This window comes from Lagopus leucura, unplaced genomic scaffold (assembly GCF_019238085.1).
Source record: "Lagopus leucura isolate 7727_CA_CO unplaced genomic scaffold, USGS_WTPT01 Super-Scaffold_100019, whole genome shotgun sequence".
NCBI lineage: Eukaryota > Metazoa > Chordata > Aves > Galliformes > Phasianidae > Lagopus > Lagopus leucura.
In genome coordinates, this window is record NW_024962273.1 from 4,004,024 (window position 1) to 4,023,871 (window position 19,848).

General features: G+C 39.1%; 1 protein-coding gene across 4 annotated transcripts in view; it reads right to left on the bottom strand.

The window, feature by feature from the left end:
* KYNU (kynureninase) overlaps window positions 1-19,848 on the bottom strand; it is a 55,200-nt gene that overhangs the window by 7,392 nt on the left and 27,960 nt on the right. For all 4 annotated transcript variants that reach the window (XM_042877716.1, XM_042877715.1, XM_042877714.1 and 1 more), the window contains 2 exons: window positions 15,645-15,743; window positions 14,831-14,904 (listed from right to left, as the gene is read on the bottom strand). In XM_042877716.1, coding sequence (XP_042733650.1) covers window positions 14,831-14,904; window positions 15,645-15,743 — 173 coding nt within the window. The remainder of the gene's footprint in view (window positions 1-14,830; window positions 14,905-15,644; window positions 15,744-19,848) is intronic.

Sequence of the window (19,848 nt, forward strand, 5' to 3'; positions counted from 1 at the left end):
TAATAGGAAAAAAATCTATAAGAGGAACCACATGGGAGGTCAGCATTTTCAGAAGTAAACAAAGAGAAAGAAGAGCATTGACCATCTCTCTCTGAAACAGGAACACTTCTTTGCAGCATGCTAAGAAGTGTTTAGCTCTACAGAATGAAGACCGCATTTGAGTAGAAGACTTGTGATCTGAATACTGCATAGAGTAAAATAAAGTATTTTGTATTTCTGTATAACAACATAGGTTTTATGTTTACTTCTGTGAAAGGCTCTGAGCTGCATCCAAACATGATGTATACAGAAAAAACGTGGACTTTTTTTTATTGTTGTGTGATGTTTTTACTATTCTAAGGCCCATGAAAATCAATAGCGCAGTATACATTCATTTCAAATGAGATACTATATTGCCAAAATGAATATACCCAATATAAAATAAACTGCTGCTTCTGCCCAAGTGCCTTAGTTAGTGATGCTTTGAATCATAAAAGATATTTCAACTATTTAATATGCACTGTATATCTATAGGACGTTTCACTGTAGATACTAAAGACTGGATGTTACTACAACGTACAGGTAATGTCAGTAACACGCACTACATGAATTTCTGAAGTTTTAAACAGCAGAAGAAAATGTGAAATACATTTGGACTGTTACTCTTTAGCAAGGAAAAATAAAATACAATGTTCCATGTGGACCACATTGTACAGTTAAAGAAAAACATCAACCAGACTTCTGCCCCAATAAAACTCAATGGAAAGCATTCTGGTTGTATGTGGAAAGCTCAGAACTTGCTAACTCTGAAGCTGGCTTAAAATCAGACCTCTGCTGCAGCACCACATTCTCATCTTGGAAACTGAAATTTCAGAACTTTTCCAAAATGACAGAATAAATGATTTTTTGAAGACAGTTTTAGCTTTCTTGCCCTTTTCTACCATAACGTTGACAATTTTTATTTTCTTAAAAAAAAAGAAAAAGATAAAAATTGGCTGTTCTAGATCTTTAAAGGTGTCACTACAGGATGTGCACTTCAAAGCAGCCCTAGTCTTACACTATCATTGATCTAATAGTCCATATGGATGTCATATTATTTGACATTTAAGCTGACAGGCTTCAAAGTATGGACTCTAACAAAATCTTCATAAATTAGCAATTTGCTGTTTACCACTTCCTGTGAGAAAAAAAAAAATTGAAATGAGGGTTGCCGCTGCTATGCCAAATTTCAACCTATTATGATGGGAAATAGCTAAGGTGTTAAACCCTAAACATAAGGCTTTGTAAATGCTCTCTAAAAATAATAGGCAATAAAACAGCACGTTAAGATGCTTCAGTAAAATCTCTTGCTAAAAAGTCATTGCTCTGAATGTAAAATGAGTATTTTGAAATGCAGTCACCATTTTGATTATTCTAATTTCAAAAACAGACACCAAAATCTAAACTAATTTTGAATTCCCTGTCACGATCTTTACAAAATATGTAATATGAAGGCTCTTGAACTGTCTAATATACTCTGGTATTTAAAAACACTTTAGAATTTGATGTAACTGGACTTGAGAGTTAAAACTGTGTTCAGTTTTGGGTTCTGCAGTTCAAGAAAGACAGGGAACTTCTAGAGAAAGTCCAGCAGAGGGCCACAGAGGTGATGGGAGCCTGGAGCATCTCTTGTGTGAAGAAAGGTCTGAGAGACCTGTGCAGCCTGGAGAATATGACTGAGAGGAGTTCTTATTGGCACTTATACATATCAAAATGGTGGGAGCCAAGAGCATGGGGTTAGGCTTTTCCTGGTTTTACCTTGATATAGGACAAGGGGCAATAGGCAGAAACTGGAACATAGGAAGTTCCACGCTAGTGCAAGGAGGAACCTTGTTACTGTCAGAGTGATGGAGCACTGGAACAGGCTGCCCTGAGAGGTTGTGGAATCTCCTTCTCTGGAGATATTCAAATCCGTCTGGACATTCAGGAACCTATCCCAGGTATCCAGGTGCTTCTGGAGCACTTCTGCAGCTAACTTCTTTTTCTTCAGCATTAAAAATAAACATGAAACCCACTGCTGGCATGTTAAAAAAGGAGAGTAAGTTAGGGCAGGAAGAGCTGTATGCTTTCTGTGGAGTGTGTACCTTTACATAAAACCCACTTTCGTAAGAAACAATATTTAAAATAATACATGTTCTGTTTCATCCTGCAAACAAAACCCATATCTTTGTGCTTCAAAAGCACAGGGACTTTCCTGGTAAATTCTGCCATTCTCCGATGTATGCACAGAAGTCATTTTGAAAGAAGCAATATGCAATTTAAAGCAAACAGTCACTTAGTGCAACTCTTAGCATATCATGAATATTGCTGAAATATTTTTCATATTATTCACTTTACCCCAGAATGTTCTCTTATTTTTCAGATAAATGAACAAAAACTTGCTGGGTTTGGAAATGACTCCAGAAAGGAGCGGTACCCTCTCATTTAACTCTACTCCCTTTAAGAGTATTTACACCAGGGAACAATCTCCTCAATAAGCATTTTTATTTAGCTCATTTCCTTCCTTCATATCTGTATGCATTAGACTGAAGCACTACTTATTCATAACTTGAGCCACCTCGTTTGTAGTTACATTAATGATGCAAGAGCGTGGGCTATAATGATCATGATGCATGCGCAGCGCAGACATCAAAGATCATCCAGTTAAAAAAACACAGAAAATATACAAAAAAAATTTCACTGACCCTTGTGTCCAAGTTACAGATGATCATTCTACCCATTTATAATTTACAGCCTGAAGCAGCACAGCCTCTCATTTCCCTTCTTCACAAGGAGAAAAATAAACTCTTGAGTAGTGATACAGAAAACAGGGAAAAATTATTAATGCATTTTGACTTGCACAGTCCAGGGCAATGCACTGGAAGCATCCTTTCATTACATTGTGTGAGAAATCATTTTAAGTTCATGAGAAAGCACGTTAAAGAGCTGCAATGGGAATTCAGTGTGAAATTAGTAATATGCTACATCACATTTGTTGGCTTCACCATGCGTGTGTTTCTTCACTCCATAATCAGGTCATAATGCTATCTAGAAATTTTACATGCATTGCTTCCACAGTGTCTATGTTAGGAGCACATACCAGCAAACCACACTCTGTTTATGAAACTGTGGATTAAGTTAAATCATAAACGGGCAGTTCTGGGACAGGCTGTGCATGCAAAGGTGCTGATGTAGCTACTGGGCTGCTACTGAACTGTTCATTAACTCCTCATTTTATTTTATAAAGTCTTCTGGGTATTGACATGGATTTGAATTTCTGTGCCAGTGTTCTACCTATCAGTACAAATCAGCATTAAGAGTTCATATGATGCCTTCTCCTGCTCTCGTCTTTAAATGAGAAGTTCGCAAAGAACACAGAACTGAACTGACACTATGTCTGCAAAGACAACTTCCTGATGGAAAAGGAGTTCAGAGGCCAACAATATCCACCAAGCTGAGTTTCCTGCAGTCCCACCCACCCAGAACCACTGGCCGGCTGAAGAACATCCCTACCACATCCACCCCATGTGCTCCTGGTTTATAAGACCATAGAAGCACAATATGATGTGATACACAAATAAAGAATGGAGGTCCGTTGCATCTCCTATGTTTTCCCGTTAACATGAAAAGTGTTAAGTAGATAACTCACAAAGTCTCAGGAGTTAGACTGAAAAAGAAAACCAAAAGCATGGAGTCTGGGACCGGTCTGAAGCTGGGAACAAATTGCATGTGGCCTCAGTTACAGCAACTTGACCATGTTTGATCAGCATCTCCTGCTATGCATGAGAAGGTCGTGGTGTGCCACACTACCAAGGCCAGCCCCATCCAGCACTCATGTTTCAAAAAGTACTTTATAATGGAAAAGAAGTGACAGCCAAATCCCAAAAGACCTGAAGTATTCCTCAGCGTGCCATTTATCTATATAAAAATCTCCAACTTGACTGTTAAGTTCCAGGTGGTGAGGCATATTCCACTATAGAGCAGTAAAGATGGAAGAGGTAGCCAGGAGTCAGGTCCTGAGCAGGAGCATCTCCTGCAACATTCAGACTAATGTAAATCCCAGATCTTGACCTTGTGTAAATAAACTTGTACCACCTCACAAATCCATAATATGTAATACTATGCAACCACTATTGGAAACTGGGAGCAAGTGAGAAAAGAAAAAGAGTAAAGCAGCATGCATGCTCCCACCCTCCCAAACCACACACTAACAAGGTACAACACTGTCTCTGCTGCCAGGGGCCACCTACCACAGGGGTGATGTTGAGGTGCATGGAACTGGATGACATGAACATAGATTTCACCAGCCTGGAAGTAAGCATGCTTCCCACCTCCTCTAAGCATAGACATGATCCTCAGGTTCAATAGCTGAGACAGTCTTTGCATTCTACTCTGCATTAATTTTACTCCGTTTTTAACAGCAACTACTTTTAAATTTCAATATCATATTGTACTAATTGTACTGCAAGTTCAGGAGTATGATTGCATTTGTTTGGATTCAATGACAAAATTTAGAATAGTGTTGGGAATCAGCTCTCCTAAAGAAAGCAAATAGAAAAGATGCTCATTACTTTACATAGTGTATTTTTGGCTCACTGACTGAGTTTGAGGAGTTTCAATTTTCTTATCACAGACTTCCCTGATCGCAAATGAGTAATTTCATCGTTCTATGCCTCAAGCCTTCAGATCCAGAAATACTGCTCAGTATTGCCCTAACTCTCTGGTGAGTGGTGAGAATATACTCGTTGACATGGTTTCACATACTTAGTAATGAGGTTTGTGTACGTATGGAGAAACAGATTTCCTAAGAGTATTTTTTACTGATTTTTTTTTAAATACAGATGGGAGGAGGGAAGCTGTAGGCAATGACTGATGCCACTCTTTCCCCTCTTCTCGGCCTTTTCCCAAATTACTCTCTCAGACTCAAAAGTTGTTGCCAATCTCAGGTTTCTGTTGAGTTCAGAATTTAATATTTTTTTATCCATGTCACTTAACAGGCTTTTATGGCAAGAAAGAAAAAAATATATATATACTTTTTCCTTTGCTTATTTCTACACATTTTATAGCTGCTTTGAAATAAAACAAATTTGCATAGTAAGACAACGTTATTCAACAGTCACGCTTGAAAAGAGGGCTTGCTAAACAAACTCCCATTCACCATGCCTGTCCCAATCTTCCTGCACACCAAAGCAAGGTCATGCTTCAACCCAAGTCTTCCTTGCTGACAGTTTGCTGGAAGGGAGTGAAATACTTACATCTCATCTGGGCTTGAGGGGTCTGTTTAATCAAATTGACGAATTTTGAAGGAACACCCAGTTTCATCACAGAGATACAGAATTCAAAGATTTTAACCCTCATGTACAAGTGAAATTCTTCACAAGCCATGAAGCTGTCAGTTACGGAGTGTTCTTCATAAGGAACACACTGAGGTGAGGATCTGCATGAGGAGTTAGCAACCAGCTCCCATTGGGCTCTGGTAATGTTTGCAAACTTAACTCTCCCTGTCTCCTTCAGAAAACCTTGCCAGGATTGCCAAAGCTATATTAAGGAACCTTCCTGCCCAAACCCACCTTACATCTATTTAGACATCCTTTTTCCCAAATGGCAAGAATGGATTGTTTTTTTTCATTATTCTCTTCCATTCAGTGGCTATAGTTAATTTTAAGCAGGATCTGTTGTTAAAGAATTCATAAAGCTCAGGTAATTACTTGCCTCAGACTTGTGTATTTTCAGACTACCAGACACTGTGATGCTTTTCAATTTATTACCTAATTATTAAGCACATGCAACTTGTGAGCAATGCCATACATTATAAACAGACCAGTTTCTTACAGCTTAGTGGAAAAACAATCAAATCCTTATGAAAAGTTGTTACTGGGGAAGTAGTAACTTTTCATATTTAATATAGTGAGGCTTCACTTTGGCAAAGGACCAAGGTAACATGACTGCATTAAGGGCTAATAGTGTGATATTTCTATTAAGCAGCTTGCATTTTTAGTATCAGCATAAAAAGAATACTTTGAGCACTGTTTTTGGTTAAAAAAAAATTAAAAAATCATTTCCTGCCTAGCATCAAAATTTTTTTGACTATTATCATGAAAAGCCAGTTTCATAATGGACATAATGACATTTATTGAGAATACAGCTGCAACAGCTGACATGAAAAAATCCTCCAAGCTCTTCTTCCATCCTTTTTTTTTTTTTCCCCAAAAGTAACCAGGCAGCTCTCAGTTCCTGTGTTCTCAAGGGTGGGGAATTCAATGCAGCTGTTGCCACAATTAGAGAGACTCTTGGGTGAAAAACCAAGGCTGTTGGGTCAATCAAGCACAAGGTGATTTACAGCCAGTAGGTATTTGAAGACAGAGGTTGCACATGCTCCTCTTGCATTGATTTTTTTCCTTGTTAGTCTTTTAGGCTTGACACAAGTGGGAATACACCAATTTCAAAATGTCCCTCTACATTACCCCTCCAGGTTAGAAGGAAAGGAGATTGAGCTCACTTCTGCAACAAGAGACAAAGTGCAGAGGAATAGGAATGGCTGCCACGTCCCGAGTGCAATCAGGGCCAGGAGGACTGACAGCTCTGCGCCAAACCTTGTGATGAGGGGGGATAACTTCATTCGCCATCATCAAGCAAAAGGAAAGCACAATCAAGCAGCAGCCAAATTGTGGGCTAAACTAAATCCCAGAAAAAGTTCTTACAAAAACAACAAAAAACAACACCTCTAAGGCTAATGAATTAAAAACTTAAATCAGCTTATGAATAACTATTAGCACAAAGTGCTTATATATCACTCGCACCAGAGAAATATCAGATCTGCGAAAAGGGGAAATACAGCCAACAGTATGCTAACACACTTAGCAGAAGTAAAAATCAAATATTCTCCCTAGCATCAGAAATTAAAAATCAAGCAGGGAGCCAACTAGCGTATAGATATATTAATAAAATTCTCAGCTATTTTTATAAAGTATTGAATAGTTCCCAATTATATTATGGTAGTGGTAAAAGCATATTACATTCTTTCAGATTTCAGTAAACTTTTCTAGGGTGTTTCAAATAGATTAAATTAAACAAGAAGCAGAAGCAACATTCCCTCCAAGAAATACTTCTAACTGTTAATTCTGACTTATAGGAAACTTGGATGGTTTTGATTATTATGATGCATTTACTATATGGCCTCCTCAATCCCTTGAATGAATCTTTGAGGGAATAATATCTAGATAGATTTCTAAATAATAAATGTACCTGACTGAACTATTATATGAAAATTTAAAGATCTGGGAAGATGTGCTTCCTTGACTCTTTGTTGTTTTTGAATAGAGCAATCACAATATTAATGCAAGACCTTTATCATACTGGAATCCTTATTAGCTAAAATGCAAGAGTTATCACCTCTGCTCTTTGCCTGAAACAAAAAGCAATCTACATTAGATGAGGGGTTTTGTTCTAAATGTATGTCAGAGATTGGAACTAATTGAATTCAAAGTTTTAAGCATCAGAATAGTTGCAATAGAATCTTATAGATGTATTACCAAACATTTACTGTCACTAAATGGCACTGGAAGATTCAAACTGATGTTATTGAGCTGAAGTCTAAGACGAGAAATTAAGGGAGCTCCCAGTTTGGATTCAAACTTGGAGGAAGAAGGAGATGAGAGGAATATATAACATTCCTCACGGTATCTCACTTCTCTTCAGGCACCAGAGTGAGCACAGGTATCTGCATGAAGTCACAGCCAATCCTGAGCCTCATAGAATCATCACAGAATCATGACTTGGGTTGGAAGAGACCTCAAGGATCGTGAAGCTTCAATTTCCCTCCCTTCTCCCCCCTGCCTCCCCCACCTTATAGGCAGGGCCACCAACGTCTATATTCAATACCAGCCCGGGCTGCCCAGGGCCCCATCCAACCTGGCCTTGAACACCTCCAGGGATGAACGGGGCATCCACAGCCTCTCTGGGCAGCCTGTTCCACCATCTCACCAGACTTATAGTAAAGAACTTCCCCTGATATCCAAAATAAATCTTCTCTCCTTCAACTTAAAACCATTTCCCCTTGTTCTGCTATTATCTACTCTTTTGAAGAGTTGACTCCTTTCCTGTTTATGGGCTCTCTTTAGATATAGAAAGGTTGAAATGAGATCACCCAGCAGCCTTCTCTTCTCCAGCTGAACAAGCCCAGCTCCCTCAGCCCATTTTTGTAGGGGAGGTGCTGCAGCCCTCTGACCATCTTTGTGGCCCCCCTTTGGTCCCTCTCCAACAGCTTTTTCCTCCCTGAGCAAGGGTGCATACTGAAAAGCAAAGAGTGAGAGAAGCATGAGAGAGGAGATAATATCTCAGTGACCTAAGGCATGGAAAGGTAGCTTTGCCTTCCATTTTGAAGTATGACACCAATGTGAGTGCTGTCTCTCAGGAAGCTCATTCAGCAGGAAGGAAGCCAGCTCATTGCATTTCCTTACTGGTAAAATTAAGGCACAGCAGAAAAGAGCGTTCAGAACTAACTGAGGATGAGATCGGAGGTGCAAAGAGCAAGCAGCTAACAACACATATCTTTTGAAGTGGGAAAAAGAGATCACAGCAGCCATAGACTCTGAGGAGAGCCCCAGGATTTCTTCCTTGCTAGTTAATGGGGATGCAAGAGTTGCCCTTAGGCTACACTCACCTTTCCACCAGCCTAAGCCTGTTGGGTTCCTTTCATGTGTTCAAGCAGTTGTGACTTACACCAGCTGATGAGAAAAACTTCAGGTTTCAGATGGCAAATTGCCCTTGTGAGAAGTGTAGCTGCCTCCCCTCTCACTTCCAAAGCTAGAGGCAGGAAGGGGCTGTGGCAGAGCAAACAAGTATTTTGTGTCCTGCCAGCACGGTCCAGAAGGAGAGATTGAAAGTAAATTGGAATTGGCTCTGATCTATCATGTACGCTGGTATTGGAGAATGAATACCAGAAAGAACTAAAAGATTTGACCAGTATTGGGAAAAAAATAACTGTGAGAAGAATGCTTGAAAAGACATCTCTTCATGTTGCTGGAGTTTTGGACAAATGAAAAAGCAAGAGATTAGAGACCAAGGCTTAAATAACATGAAATCCCCATATATGCCTGTAAGATATCTGTAGATGTCTGCAGCCAAAACAACCAATGCTATAAATACTGTTTGCGAGAATACATGACTCAGAGAGGCTAAGTGCTTTTGTTTGCCTGTTTATCTCTGCTTATTTCAGCATTTTGATGCCGACAGTCAAAAGCAGATATCAGTTCAGCGCTATGCTTTTTAAAGCTCTGTACTTGAGAAATATAAATGGAAACACATCTCTGATTTTCCGCATGCTCTACTGCAAAGATTAAGAATTCAAAACTTACAGTAAAGGTCTGTACATCATGGGAGCACACAAAGGGAATGATAACAGCGCATTACTTTCATACACACTCCAGCTGCACTATAAGGAATGCATACTTGATATCCAGCAACTTTACTTGTACATAATCCCTTGAATTTACAAGGAGACTCACAGGCCCTCTCTTGCAGACCTTAAAACCCAGACAAGGCAGTGATGACAACACATAAGGAAACACCTTCAGGGAGGAGAAAATGGGAGGATTATTTATAATGAGAAAAGACTGCTTGAAGATGAAGCTTAATTACAAGGGAGGATTTGAAGGAAGATAGAAAATGTTGACAAAGAACAAGATAAAAATGATTTTTATCATGGCAGTGACATAAAAGGATGCACAGAGCTGAAAAGATGAAAGTGGGAATGCACATTAACCTCTCTTTTTTTGTCCCAAAGACTTATTCCAAAGTTAAAAAGTACTACTGGATATTTGCCATTCAGCTGGTGAATATGAGAACACACCCCTGCAGGCCCATCATGGGTCTAGATTGGCCTAATAAATCACTTGTCCCAAGACAATGCAATTAAGCCTAATTAGCCGATGCCTTTATTCCTAAACAGTCTTTTCCCAAGGGAGGTATTAACTTTTGGTTTCTAAATTAGCTCAAGGATCTAAATTGCTCTCATCTCCTTGGCAAAGAAACAGTTCCTTTCTACCTCAATACAGAACACTTCATGCACTCCGGGGACACGTGTTGCACTCCACAAAGACACTGCCTATACATCACTCCACAATTTGAGTGCACCACGACATGCCCTTCTGCACACAGCCACACACACTATCATCTGTGACCCCTGACTTTCCAACACACTGTGTTCAGTGCAGTGTCCTGGAAGTCTCAGCACTGCTTCTTCAGACTGACTTGGCCAGGCCAGGATGCTCTACCCAGTTATCAGCAGTATCAAGATCTGATAGACTACAAGGGCAACAATTGGAACACCAGTCCCCTGCTCTCAGAAACATTTTAACCAACTTTACTTCTTTCTGGTGCTGTAGTTATAAAGCAACCTTCCCAACGTTTCTGTTATTCTCCCTCACTCTCAACAATAATCACCTCACTCCAAAGCCATATTGCTCTCAACATCAAAGAAGCTTCAGCTACTTCATTTGGGGAGTAAGCATCTCCAATTCTAAAAGGGATAATACGGTATCTCTCCAGAAATTGAGAGAATAACTAAAGGAAAACAACCAGAACCCTGGAAGGAACTGAGCAACTACTTCCAAAGTAGAGAAAATGGGAAGAGAGGATTTGGCATGGGAGCAGGGTGGGGACAAGGGAGAGGAGGGAAGAGGAGACATCAGTCACTGACACAGCTTACATTTATCACATATCTCTGAAATAGTCCACCTACCAAAAAGATATGCAGGTCAACACAAAAAGGTAGAGAGAAACCTCTTGTGCTCTGGTATTTTCAATTTTCAAGAAATCTAAAAGAAAAGAGATCTAAGAGAAATGGCTGATTTTTCACCTCAATGTACAAAGAACTTGTCTGAGGGGTATCTTGTCCTTCTCAAAGGTACTATGAAATGGTTGTTTTTATTTATTTTATGTTATTTTTTTTACCCTATAGCAAAAGTAGATGTGATTTGGACATCAGCTGCTTCCTGCATATGCAACACTTCTTCACATCACTTAAACTTTTCATTTTTTTTACCTGCTGCTAGTCTGTGCTGAAGTCTTGATAAATCCTTCTGCTTTAAACGCTAGGCTGTGTACAGTTTTCATTTAATCCTCTGCCAAGTCTTATCTATTATTCTCCTGACTACTTTACATACATTTATTTCCCTTTCATCTTTTTAAATTGTGCCTTACTTTTTCTTACAAGGATTCAGCAAGGACTTTTGTTCCATTCCTATCTCAAGACTCCGAGAGTTTGTTCCCTCCCCATCCCTTATGTCAGCTGACAGCAGGATTAAGCTCACCATGCATTCACAGTTGCTATGAATACCTGGCTGCTGCTGTACCATATATCCTAGGTGCTTGCAAACTTGCACATTTCTGTAAAGAATCATAGAATCATTAAGGTTGGAAAAGACCGCTAAGATCATCAAGTCCAGCCACCAACCCATCCCCACCATGCCCACTAACTTTGTCCCTAACGCAGCTAACCTGCATGGCAAATTATCATTACCCTTCTTTTCATAAATGGAGAAATTGAGAATCGGAAAAAAAAAGGGGTTTCTCTGAGCTCAAAATGCAAGTCAAGCTGATTTTTGGTATTAATCTCCCATTTGCAACACAACAGAATTAAAATGGAAATTTGGTGGCCTGGGATCAGCATGCAGCCAGTGGTCAATGCATCAGTAGTGTTCCATACTCTGCCCAGGTCTACCGCCACAGAGAAATGGCTCTGGCACAATTAGCCAAGAGTATACTACTCTGTGATGTATGTGATATAGATAGAACAGGTATTAAAAAGAGCCATTCAAGTAATAAAATAGACTTCAAAGGAGCTGAGATCATGAGAGAATAGGGATATATGGGGCCCATATATGTCAGATTGATTAAATTTTACTACTGTGGGAAGAAAGATAGTGGACTAGTGAAGGACTGCCCAAAATACTCAGGTACAGATATTAATTAGGATGGTTACACAATGCAACTTTTAAACCCATGGCCTTGCTATGAGTTAGAGGACGATATCTAGCTAAGCTCAAGTGCAGGATAGTATTTGCAGTGACACAGAAGGGGACAGATAAGCTTGTGCTGCCCATACCTTCCACCTTCTGATCACTAGGCCCAGGGATCAAACCCAGCTCTTGAACTGGTGAGTTAGTGACTTCAGAGAAACTAGTGGGAAACTAGCACATAAACAGAAGTGAGATTGGTGATTATTTCAGTTTGTTGGAATATGACATGGTATTACTGCACAATGCAGGTTTGGAGGTGTTAGATTTACAGTTAGGCTGACACAGTGCCTCAGTTTGCAGGCTCAAAGCAGAGATCAGTCCTGAGATGGCCCTATCTGCTGTGAGAAGGCTACTAAAAAATTAATAAATCTCTCTCTACATACACATATGCATAAAAAAAGAATACAGAAAGGAACAGAGTTTTCACTTTTTCTAGTCCAGGGAGCAGACTGGATGGAACAACATCTGTGGGTAATATAGCAGCCATACCTACAACACCAATGCCCATTTCCTTGCAATGTTCATATTAGCAAGACTCTGGGCACAAGAAAAAAAAAAAAAGCACAAATATGGAAATAAAGGAAATTAAAACAACGACAAAACACCTCTAAATGCCTTTGATGAAAGGCAGTAGCTGGGCTTAAGAGTGTCTTAGTAAAGAAATATGGATTAAATTGTTTAATTTCCACTGAGTACTTAAGTCCTTTTTGCCCTGAAGTAATAGAAAAAGGCACCTGGCAGATATTCTGGGTTTGTCTCTCTGAATTACAATCAGAACATATATATTTTTTAATATTAAAATATGATATATAATTCCAATGGATAAATAACTACTTAGTCAATAACTTCTAGAAAATATAAAGGTTGAAACAAATTAAATCCATAGAATTGGGTAAAGTGACATCCACAATGCTGATCATGAGCAAAAAAACAATATTTCACATGCTTTAAATGACAAAGGGCTATCAGCTGGAATGGAATTTAATTAGCCTTTATGTGTGGATGTGGTGGAAGTGAAGAAAGTGTTTAGTGCTTCGGTTTTGAATGAAGTTGTCTGGCCACTGGGTGTCATCCTTGATTCAGATGACAGCCAAAGACTTTTTTCAGATTCAACATAAAAACTGCAACTTCCAGAGCAGTTAAATTCCACTCTATTTGATTGTACAACATACAGCAAATTGCTCTGCATTTAAATCAGCTATAAAATCGAATACTTTGACAAAGACAAATTCTCCTTTGTCTCACTGTCTTATTTGGAAACCTGAAAAGGCTGGTCGGTAGGGAAGAGGAAAAAAAACCAGGATGTATTAGCTACAAACAGTTTGGAGAGTGATTATCAGATCTTAAGAAATATGAAATAACTGTGATTAAATAATACAGAAGGTCTACACAGGAAGCTTGGAATAATATTCTCAATTGAGTCCCAGGTTGAAAAACTTTCATACAAGCATTTGTATTTAAGGCATTCAACGTCTAGATCCAATACACAAGTTAATGATTATGTATGAAGAAGCAGGTTCAGGAAAAACTAGTTTAAGCCCTTCCCTACACTACCAAGCCAGTGCCCTCCCTGAAATTCCAACGTTTCATCAAGGAAAAAGAAAGACTCAAAGTTCTTGGGACTTTTTTCATTCTTTCTATTGCTATTCTGTGATTTCCAGCTGGTCTACTTTTTCCACCTCTGCCCAGCATCTTCCCTGCATGCCACAGCCAAAGCTGGAGGCCAGGAGACCAAGCCTGCACCTGCTGACTAATGGAGGAGTAACAGACACCTTTCCAGCAGTGCTATCCCAATATCTGGAATATTTTGCCAGCATTCACACATGAAGATCAAATCAGCTCACAGCAGGTCATATGTCATCCTAATGAGTTTTCTGTTATGGGTGACTGAGAAGAACCTATCAGCGTTATTTTGTTATCTCCTGAGAGTCTAGACAGTCTGAAACCAGCACATAGCACAGCAAAGCTGTTTATTATAATATTATTTCTCTGAAACCTGATTTAGTTTGCCTTCCTCAAGCTAAAATAAAAGCAAGTGCCAGCAAATTCTCCAAGCATTAAAGCCAGAACGTGTTTACATTTGTCAATGCATTAAAAGTATTAATCCTACTGTTCTTGATATACATAAAGGGCAGACAAAATTTTTAAAAATTACAGTTGTTTTTTTTTTTTTTTTTTTTTAATGCAGCTAACTTCAGTTCTGATAGCACAGCTTTTCCTGGATTATAAAGTCTTTGAGAGCACAGATCTCCATGTAATGCTTTCCAGCTTTACCAGTGAATATAATTTTAATGAAAACATGCCAGTATTAAAGGGCTATTAGACACAGAGTTGAAATTGCCTTTGATTTTTGTTCACCAATAAAAGACTTCAATGATTAAAAAAATCCATTTTTAAAAAGAAGATATTAAGTATTCTCTTTACATTAAGCCATCTCACAGGCATGATTTGGGTTTCTTATTTTTAATATTATAAGCATTCTCTTTTATGATTACGCTTAGTTTAGAACCAATAGCAGACTTCAAGGAAAAATCATTGAAGATGTGAGCTCAAACACTAACAATTTCAAAATATACCCAAATTAGCATAAAATAACCCTTCTGAGATAACAAAGTCAGAGAACCAGATTATCTAAACTTGCACTACCTTCTTCATTAAGGCAATACGTCAGCAACAAATATTAGTCTAATAAGTCTTCTTTGAAGCAGGGAATTTTTTTCTGCATCCATCCATACAAACATATTACAAGTCAATGATCAGGAGTCCTGTATACCTTTCCAGCTCCCTGTATTTAAGTTCAGAAACACACTTACGCTGGTTGAATACTCTGGGAATGCTTCTCGTGAATGTAGGCAGCAGCGAGGCCTCCTGCTCCAGAATTTAAATACTGGAAAGAACAAATCAAAATGTAAGCATCTTTTGTGCTCGTTATCTGTAATGTATAGCTTTTCTTACCTCACCCTGCTCTATAAAACAGACTAATTTCAATATTTCTCATGGTTTTTAAAATGGAGATCTTAGCACTTGTCTCGAAGTGCTAACGTAGGTAGAAGTAGATGTATTTTTTCAAATTAGTTCTAAAAATATTCTTGGCTTACATATGGTATCTGAAATCTAACAGACAAAAGGCTGAAGCAGACCCACATTATAATATACAGAGAAATAATTCATTAACCTGTGTTTATTGACTCTCAATCTCAACAGAAAGTGAAGAGAGTTAATAGGTATCCTGCTGCATGACCTGAAATTCTTTGAGTTTAGGGGAAATTGCTCTCATTTAGGGACAATTTACAAAAATCCCATAGTGGCAAGACTTCTCTGTGTGGGAAATAAGAGGAGAGCCTTTGATTCCATGGCCAGGGATCTGAACATCCATCAGGGCAGATGTTTAGCCACTGCTGCCATCTATCCACCAACATCCACTAACACTAACAACAACGTACCGCTTACTTTTTGGAGCTTCTCATAACAAAAGCACCATTAGAGTCAGTATCCTTCAAGAGATGTTGCAGCTGGTTCAAAGATTCAACCCAAGCTTTGAATAATAACATCTCAGGTTATAGCTCATACTCATCTTACCTCTATAAATGAGATTATAGAGGACCTCAAACAAGGAATCTCTTTTACCTTGTAGGTGCACCAGCATGCAAAATCCACTCCCCAGTCATGCAAATGGAGCTCTATATTCCCAACAGCATGAGCCAGGTCAAATCCAACAAAGCAACCCTGCAGGAAAAATATTTAATATATTGCTTATCAAGATAACCAGCACCTTAAAGTTACTTTGAAAAAGTATCTTCAGAGCTAGTTGTATGTATTGCTCTCTATACAGGCTTGATAACAAGTTCCATCATCTATATGTTTTTACTATGAGAGCTGTATGTATCTACCAAAACTGTCATTTGTTTTATGGGCTTGTCTTCAAGGACACTTGGAGATAGTTTAGATTTCTATTTTTTTTTTTTCCTCATGCAGTAAAGTGGGATCACTCGAAATAAGCAGTCAGAGAAGCTCTAGGCAGAGGAAAAATAGTAATATACATAATGACATTATTCAGAGAAGAGCGGTTAGGTTTTACTGTTTTCTTATGTTTGAAGTCCCCTCAATTTTCAAACCCCGATGTTGCTCTTCGGGAATCCAAATTAGTGAGATAGCATCCTATGCAACATCTTGATTTTTTAGGGATTTTTGTATTTGTTAACACACTGCCATTTCTCTGTTAAAAGTGGGTGTATTTTAACAACCAAAACTTGTGTGGGGCACTGTGTAAGGAAGGAGAAAAAATGATATATAATACAGATGTGTAAGATCACAAATAGCAGTTTTACGCACAAAACAGCCACTGGATGGCAGCATTTTTTAAACTAAGAAAGTCTTCTTAACTTTGCTATTTATTTAAGCACAGAGAAATAAAACTGCCTTTTGTGCCTAGACTACAAATAAAACGCTATTTTGCATTTTGCTTTAAAAACCACAAACAGCCAGCTTGAAAACAGCATGGTAGGCATAAGAGTGAGAGCCCAGGCTTCAGAAAAAAATCAGCATCCAATAATAAAACAAAGGATTTTTCTTTTTTTTCCAAGAATCTCTTGCTGTTTCTTGCACGAAGGGAGTCTGAACTGAATTATTTAAACAATACTTTGGTATATTTAATCCTCTGTATAAGATAGATAACAATTTGAATGAAGCAGCATTTTAAGAAGATCCAATGGTAATTCCAGTGGAGGAACTAGTGAAGTTATCAGCTGGAAAAACCAACCCAAAATGATGGGAAGAAGAAAATCCACTGCCACAGTATTTGCATAATATAAGCATCTGCTATTAAACAGAACCAGATTTCCAATAAATATTCCAGCCTTCACACACACTGCAACTTGCCTTCATAGAGACGCTCAGGAGTAAGTTAGGACAAATAAACGTAAATGATGAGGTTAATGCAGAGAGCTGAAGCACACTGGATGCCCATGGGAATGCTCTCATCCAGAGATAAAATGGTTTAGGTTCAGAAAATAAGATACTAAAGCCAATCTGCTAGTGAATGAAAAAGCTTAAGACATTAACCTGGCTTCAAAACATCCGTTGTCTGGATTCAAACATTTACATGCATATGAACTACACCAATTTTTTTTTTAAACTGCTATAAGAAATTCATTGGTTTCAGTGAACAACAGGCATACTGCAATATGTTAGGAGTCTTGGAGAATTAGCGTGGCAGCACATTAACAATATTAATACAAAAGAACTTGCTGCTCATGGAAAAAAGTGCATAAGAAATGCAACTCTATGGTAAATTCTGTCTTGAATTCATTTGCCCTTCCTTACATGTAAGCAGTAATTTCTACAATATATTTAAGTGCAAGATGAATAATTGAGAAAAGATTGTAGAGTGAAAATAAGAGAAGATGGTGAGGCACCCAGAGAAGCTGTGGATACCCCATACCCGGAAGTGCCCAAGGCCAGGTTGGATGTGGCCCTGGGAAGCCTGATCTGGTGGGGGGCAACAAACGCACAGCAGGGGTTTGGAACGGGATGGGCTTTAAGGTCCATTTCTACCCAAGCCATTCTATGAATCTGTGACACCAGGAGGTTGGATGCCCTTGTAGTCATGGTACTAAATAGATGTTCCATAGCCAGAGCTACATCTGTAACCTCAATATGCCCAAGTGTGCCAAGAGCACTGACGCCAGCTGGTAGGTGTTGGCTTGCATCAGTGCCATGCACCTGCAGCCCACCAAGCAGATAGTCATCAGCACGCCACCCATGGGACATATCCCTCAGCCATTTTAACCAATCCCCATTGTTTTGAAATGGCTTGGCAAATCCCACAGCGCACCATTAAATTTCATGAGCCTGAGAACCTGGGTTCCATGCTGGCTTCCTGCACCACCTCGGGAAATCCCATTCATGTTTTGCTCAAGTTGTCATCCCCAAAAACGATGATGCTGCTTGGCTTTCCTAGGAAGGCGTCTGGCACGAGTCGCATGAACAGCAAATGTTTAGCCACACAGATTTCATGGAAGAAGTAAAACAAACTGAAACAGCTCTCCCTGCACACACCACGCAGAGCAGGGACTGCGTGGGAACGTCACTTCCCCAGGCACAGGGAAAGCAGAGCTCTCCATCTGTTATGGGCAAAGCAAAGGACGCAAGCACTCCCCTGCCTCTTCCGTTTTATTTTAACATCTAAAAGTCATTCCTGCAACGTGTCTGGGTAGCTGCTGATAACCAGCAGGTAACAACTCAGCATGGACAATGACATTTGGAGAGACGGAGAGAAATGACAGCCTCACACAAGCAAAGCTGGGACATTTAGAGCGAGACGGGAAAAGAAATGAAGATGAAGGATCTTAAATCTCCTCCTACTGGGACTCAAGAGATTAAAATACTTTACATACTGTACAGAGACAGTGAAAAGTACAATGTAACTTATAAAATGAAAATCATATTTGAAAGGCAGTCTCCTAGAAGTCAGCCATTTCTTTGCTTGCAGAGGAATAAAACAACTAAATCTCCTGCAACCTCTACAGCAAGCACAGAAATGTGGAACAAGAAAAACTGTTACATCCTCTTTCAGCCTGCTGATGGGTCTCTAGCACAATACGCTGTAATTTTGATTTATCTGAGAGACCTAAGATGGAAAAATAGCCTGAGGTAATTTTTCAAGCTTAATTTAGTTCATTTAATATTTAATGACTTAATGAAGCTGTCTATGTGCAGAGCTTTCACTCTGGGAAGAATCTTAGCTTACGTAGAGAACTTACGAAATTGGCTTAAAAAATGTAAAAGGAAATTGGTAACTTAATTCATAAATGATTGACCTCAAGGATCCTAGGACATTTTCCAGACCTCCAGAGCTTGTGGCTCAGACCTCTAGCTAAGCCCTGATGGGGTAAAGCACTGCAGGACTTTATTTCAATTGTCCATTACAATAATTAAGACCATCCGTAGGACGTTTTTTTCCCCTCAGCCACACCAGTTGACTAGTGATATTCTTCCCCCTCTTCTCAAATGACACTGTCTCATATTGTCTTCCCAATTTCTTGTTGTCAGCTCTGCACAGTTTCACTGCTTATGCTCAGGAGCATGGGACCATTCACTACTCTTCAATTCCACTAAGGAGAGCCTTGTATTTCTGCTGTCAACATGACTTCTCAGGCAAAGCCTTTTTTAATGCACATTTTAAAGGACTTCAGCTGTTCTATGTTAATGTCACGTATGAGACAGTCATTCTAACCACTGCTGGTTTCATCAGGTCCAGAATCTCTTGAAGAAGAAATGGTCTTCAAGTTCTGAAAGCCTGTCAGCCCAGGGATAAGTACTGTACAGAAAAGAAACCTATAGACATTACATGGATGCTAATGACTAATCCTATCAGGCAGTTTTATCACATGTATCTAGCTCTGCTTGATCTGCTGCATGGCACTGGAATTTCCCTTTGAGACATCAAGTTGACCTTTTGAGACACTGAAACACCTGCATGATAAACAATACCTCTTCAACTCAGGGAGAATACTGGATCCTAAGTTCTCATAATATTCCCTAACTGGTCCATAAAAGAGGAAAAAGACAATAAAATAAAAGCAAAGTACTTCCTCAAACAACATATGGAAAAGCCCTTGTGAAAAAAAATACAATAAAATAGCAGCTTATCATAAGTACCTGGAATCTCCCTAGATGGTTGACATCTCAGTAGCCTCACTGTCCAACATAATCAAGAATTGTTCTAGTTGACACTGCATTTCAAGTTCTACTTGTTTCAAAATTGAGGACCAAAAGCACTGGATTAAATCCAATCCAGGTTAATCATCTGAACTCAAATTTCTCAAGCAGC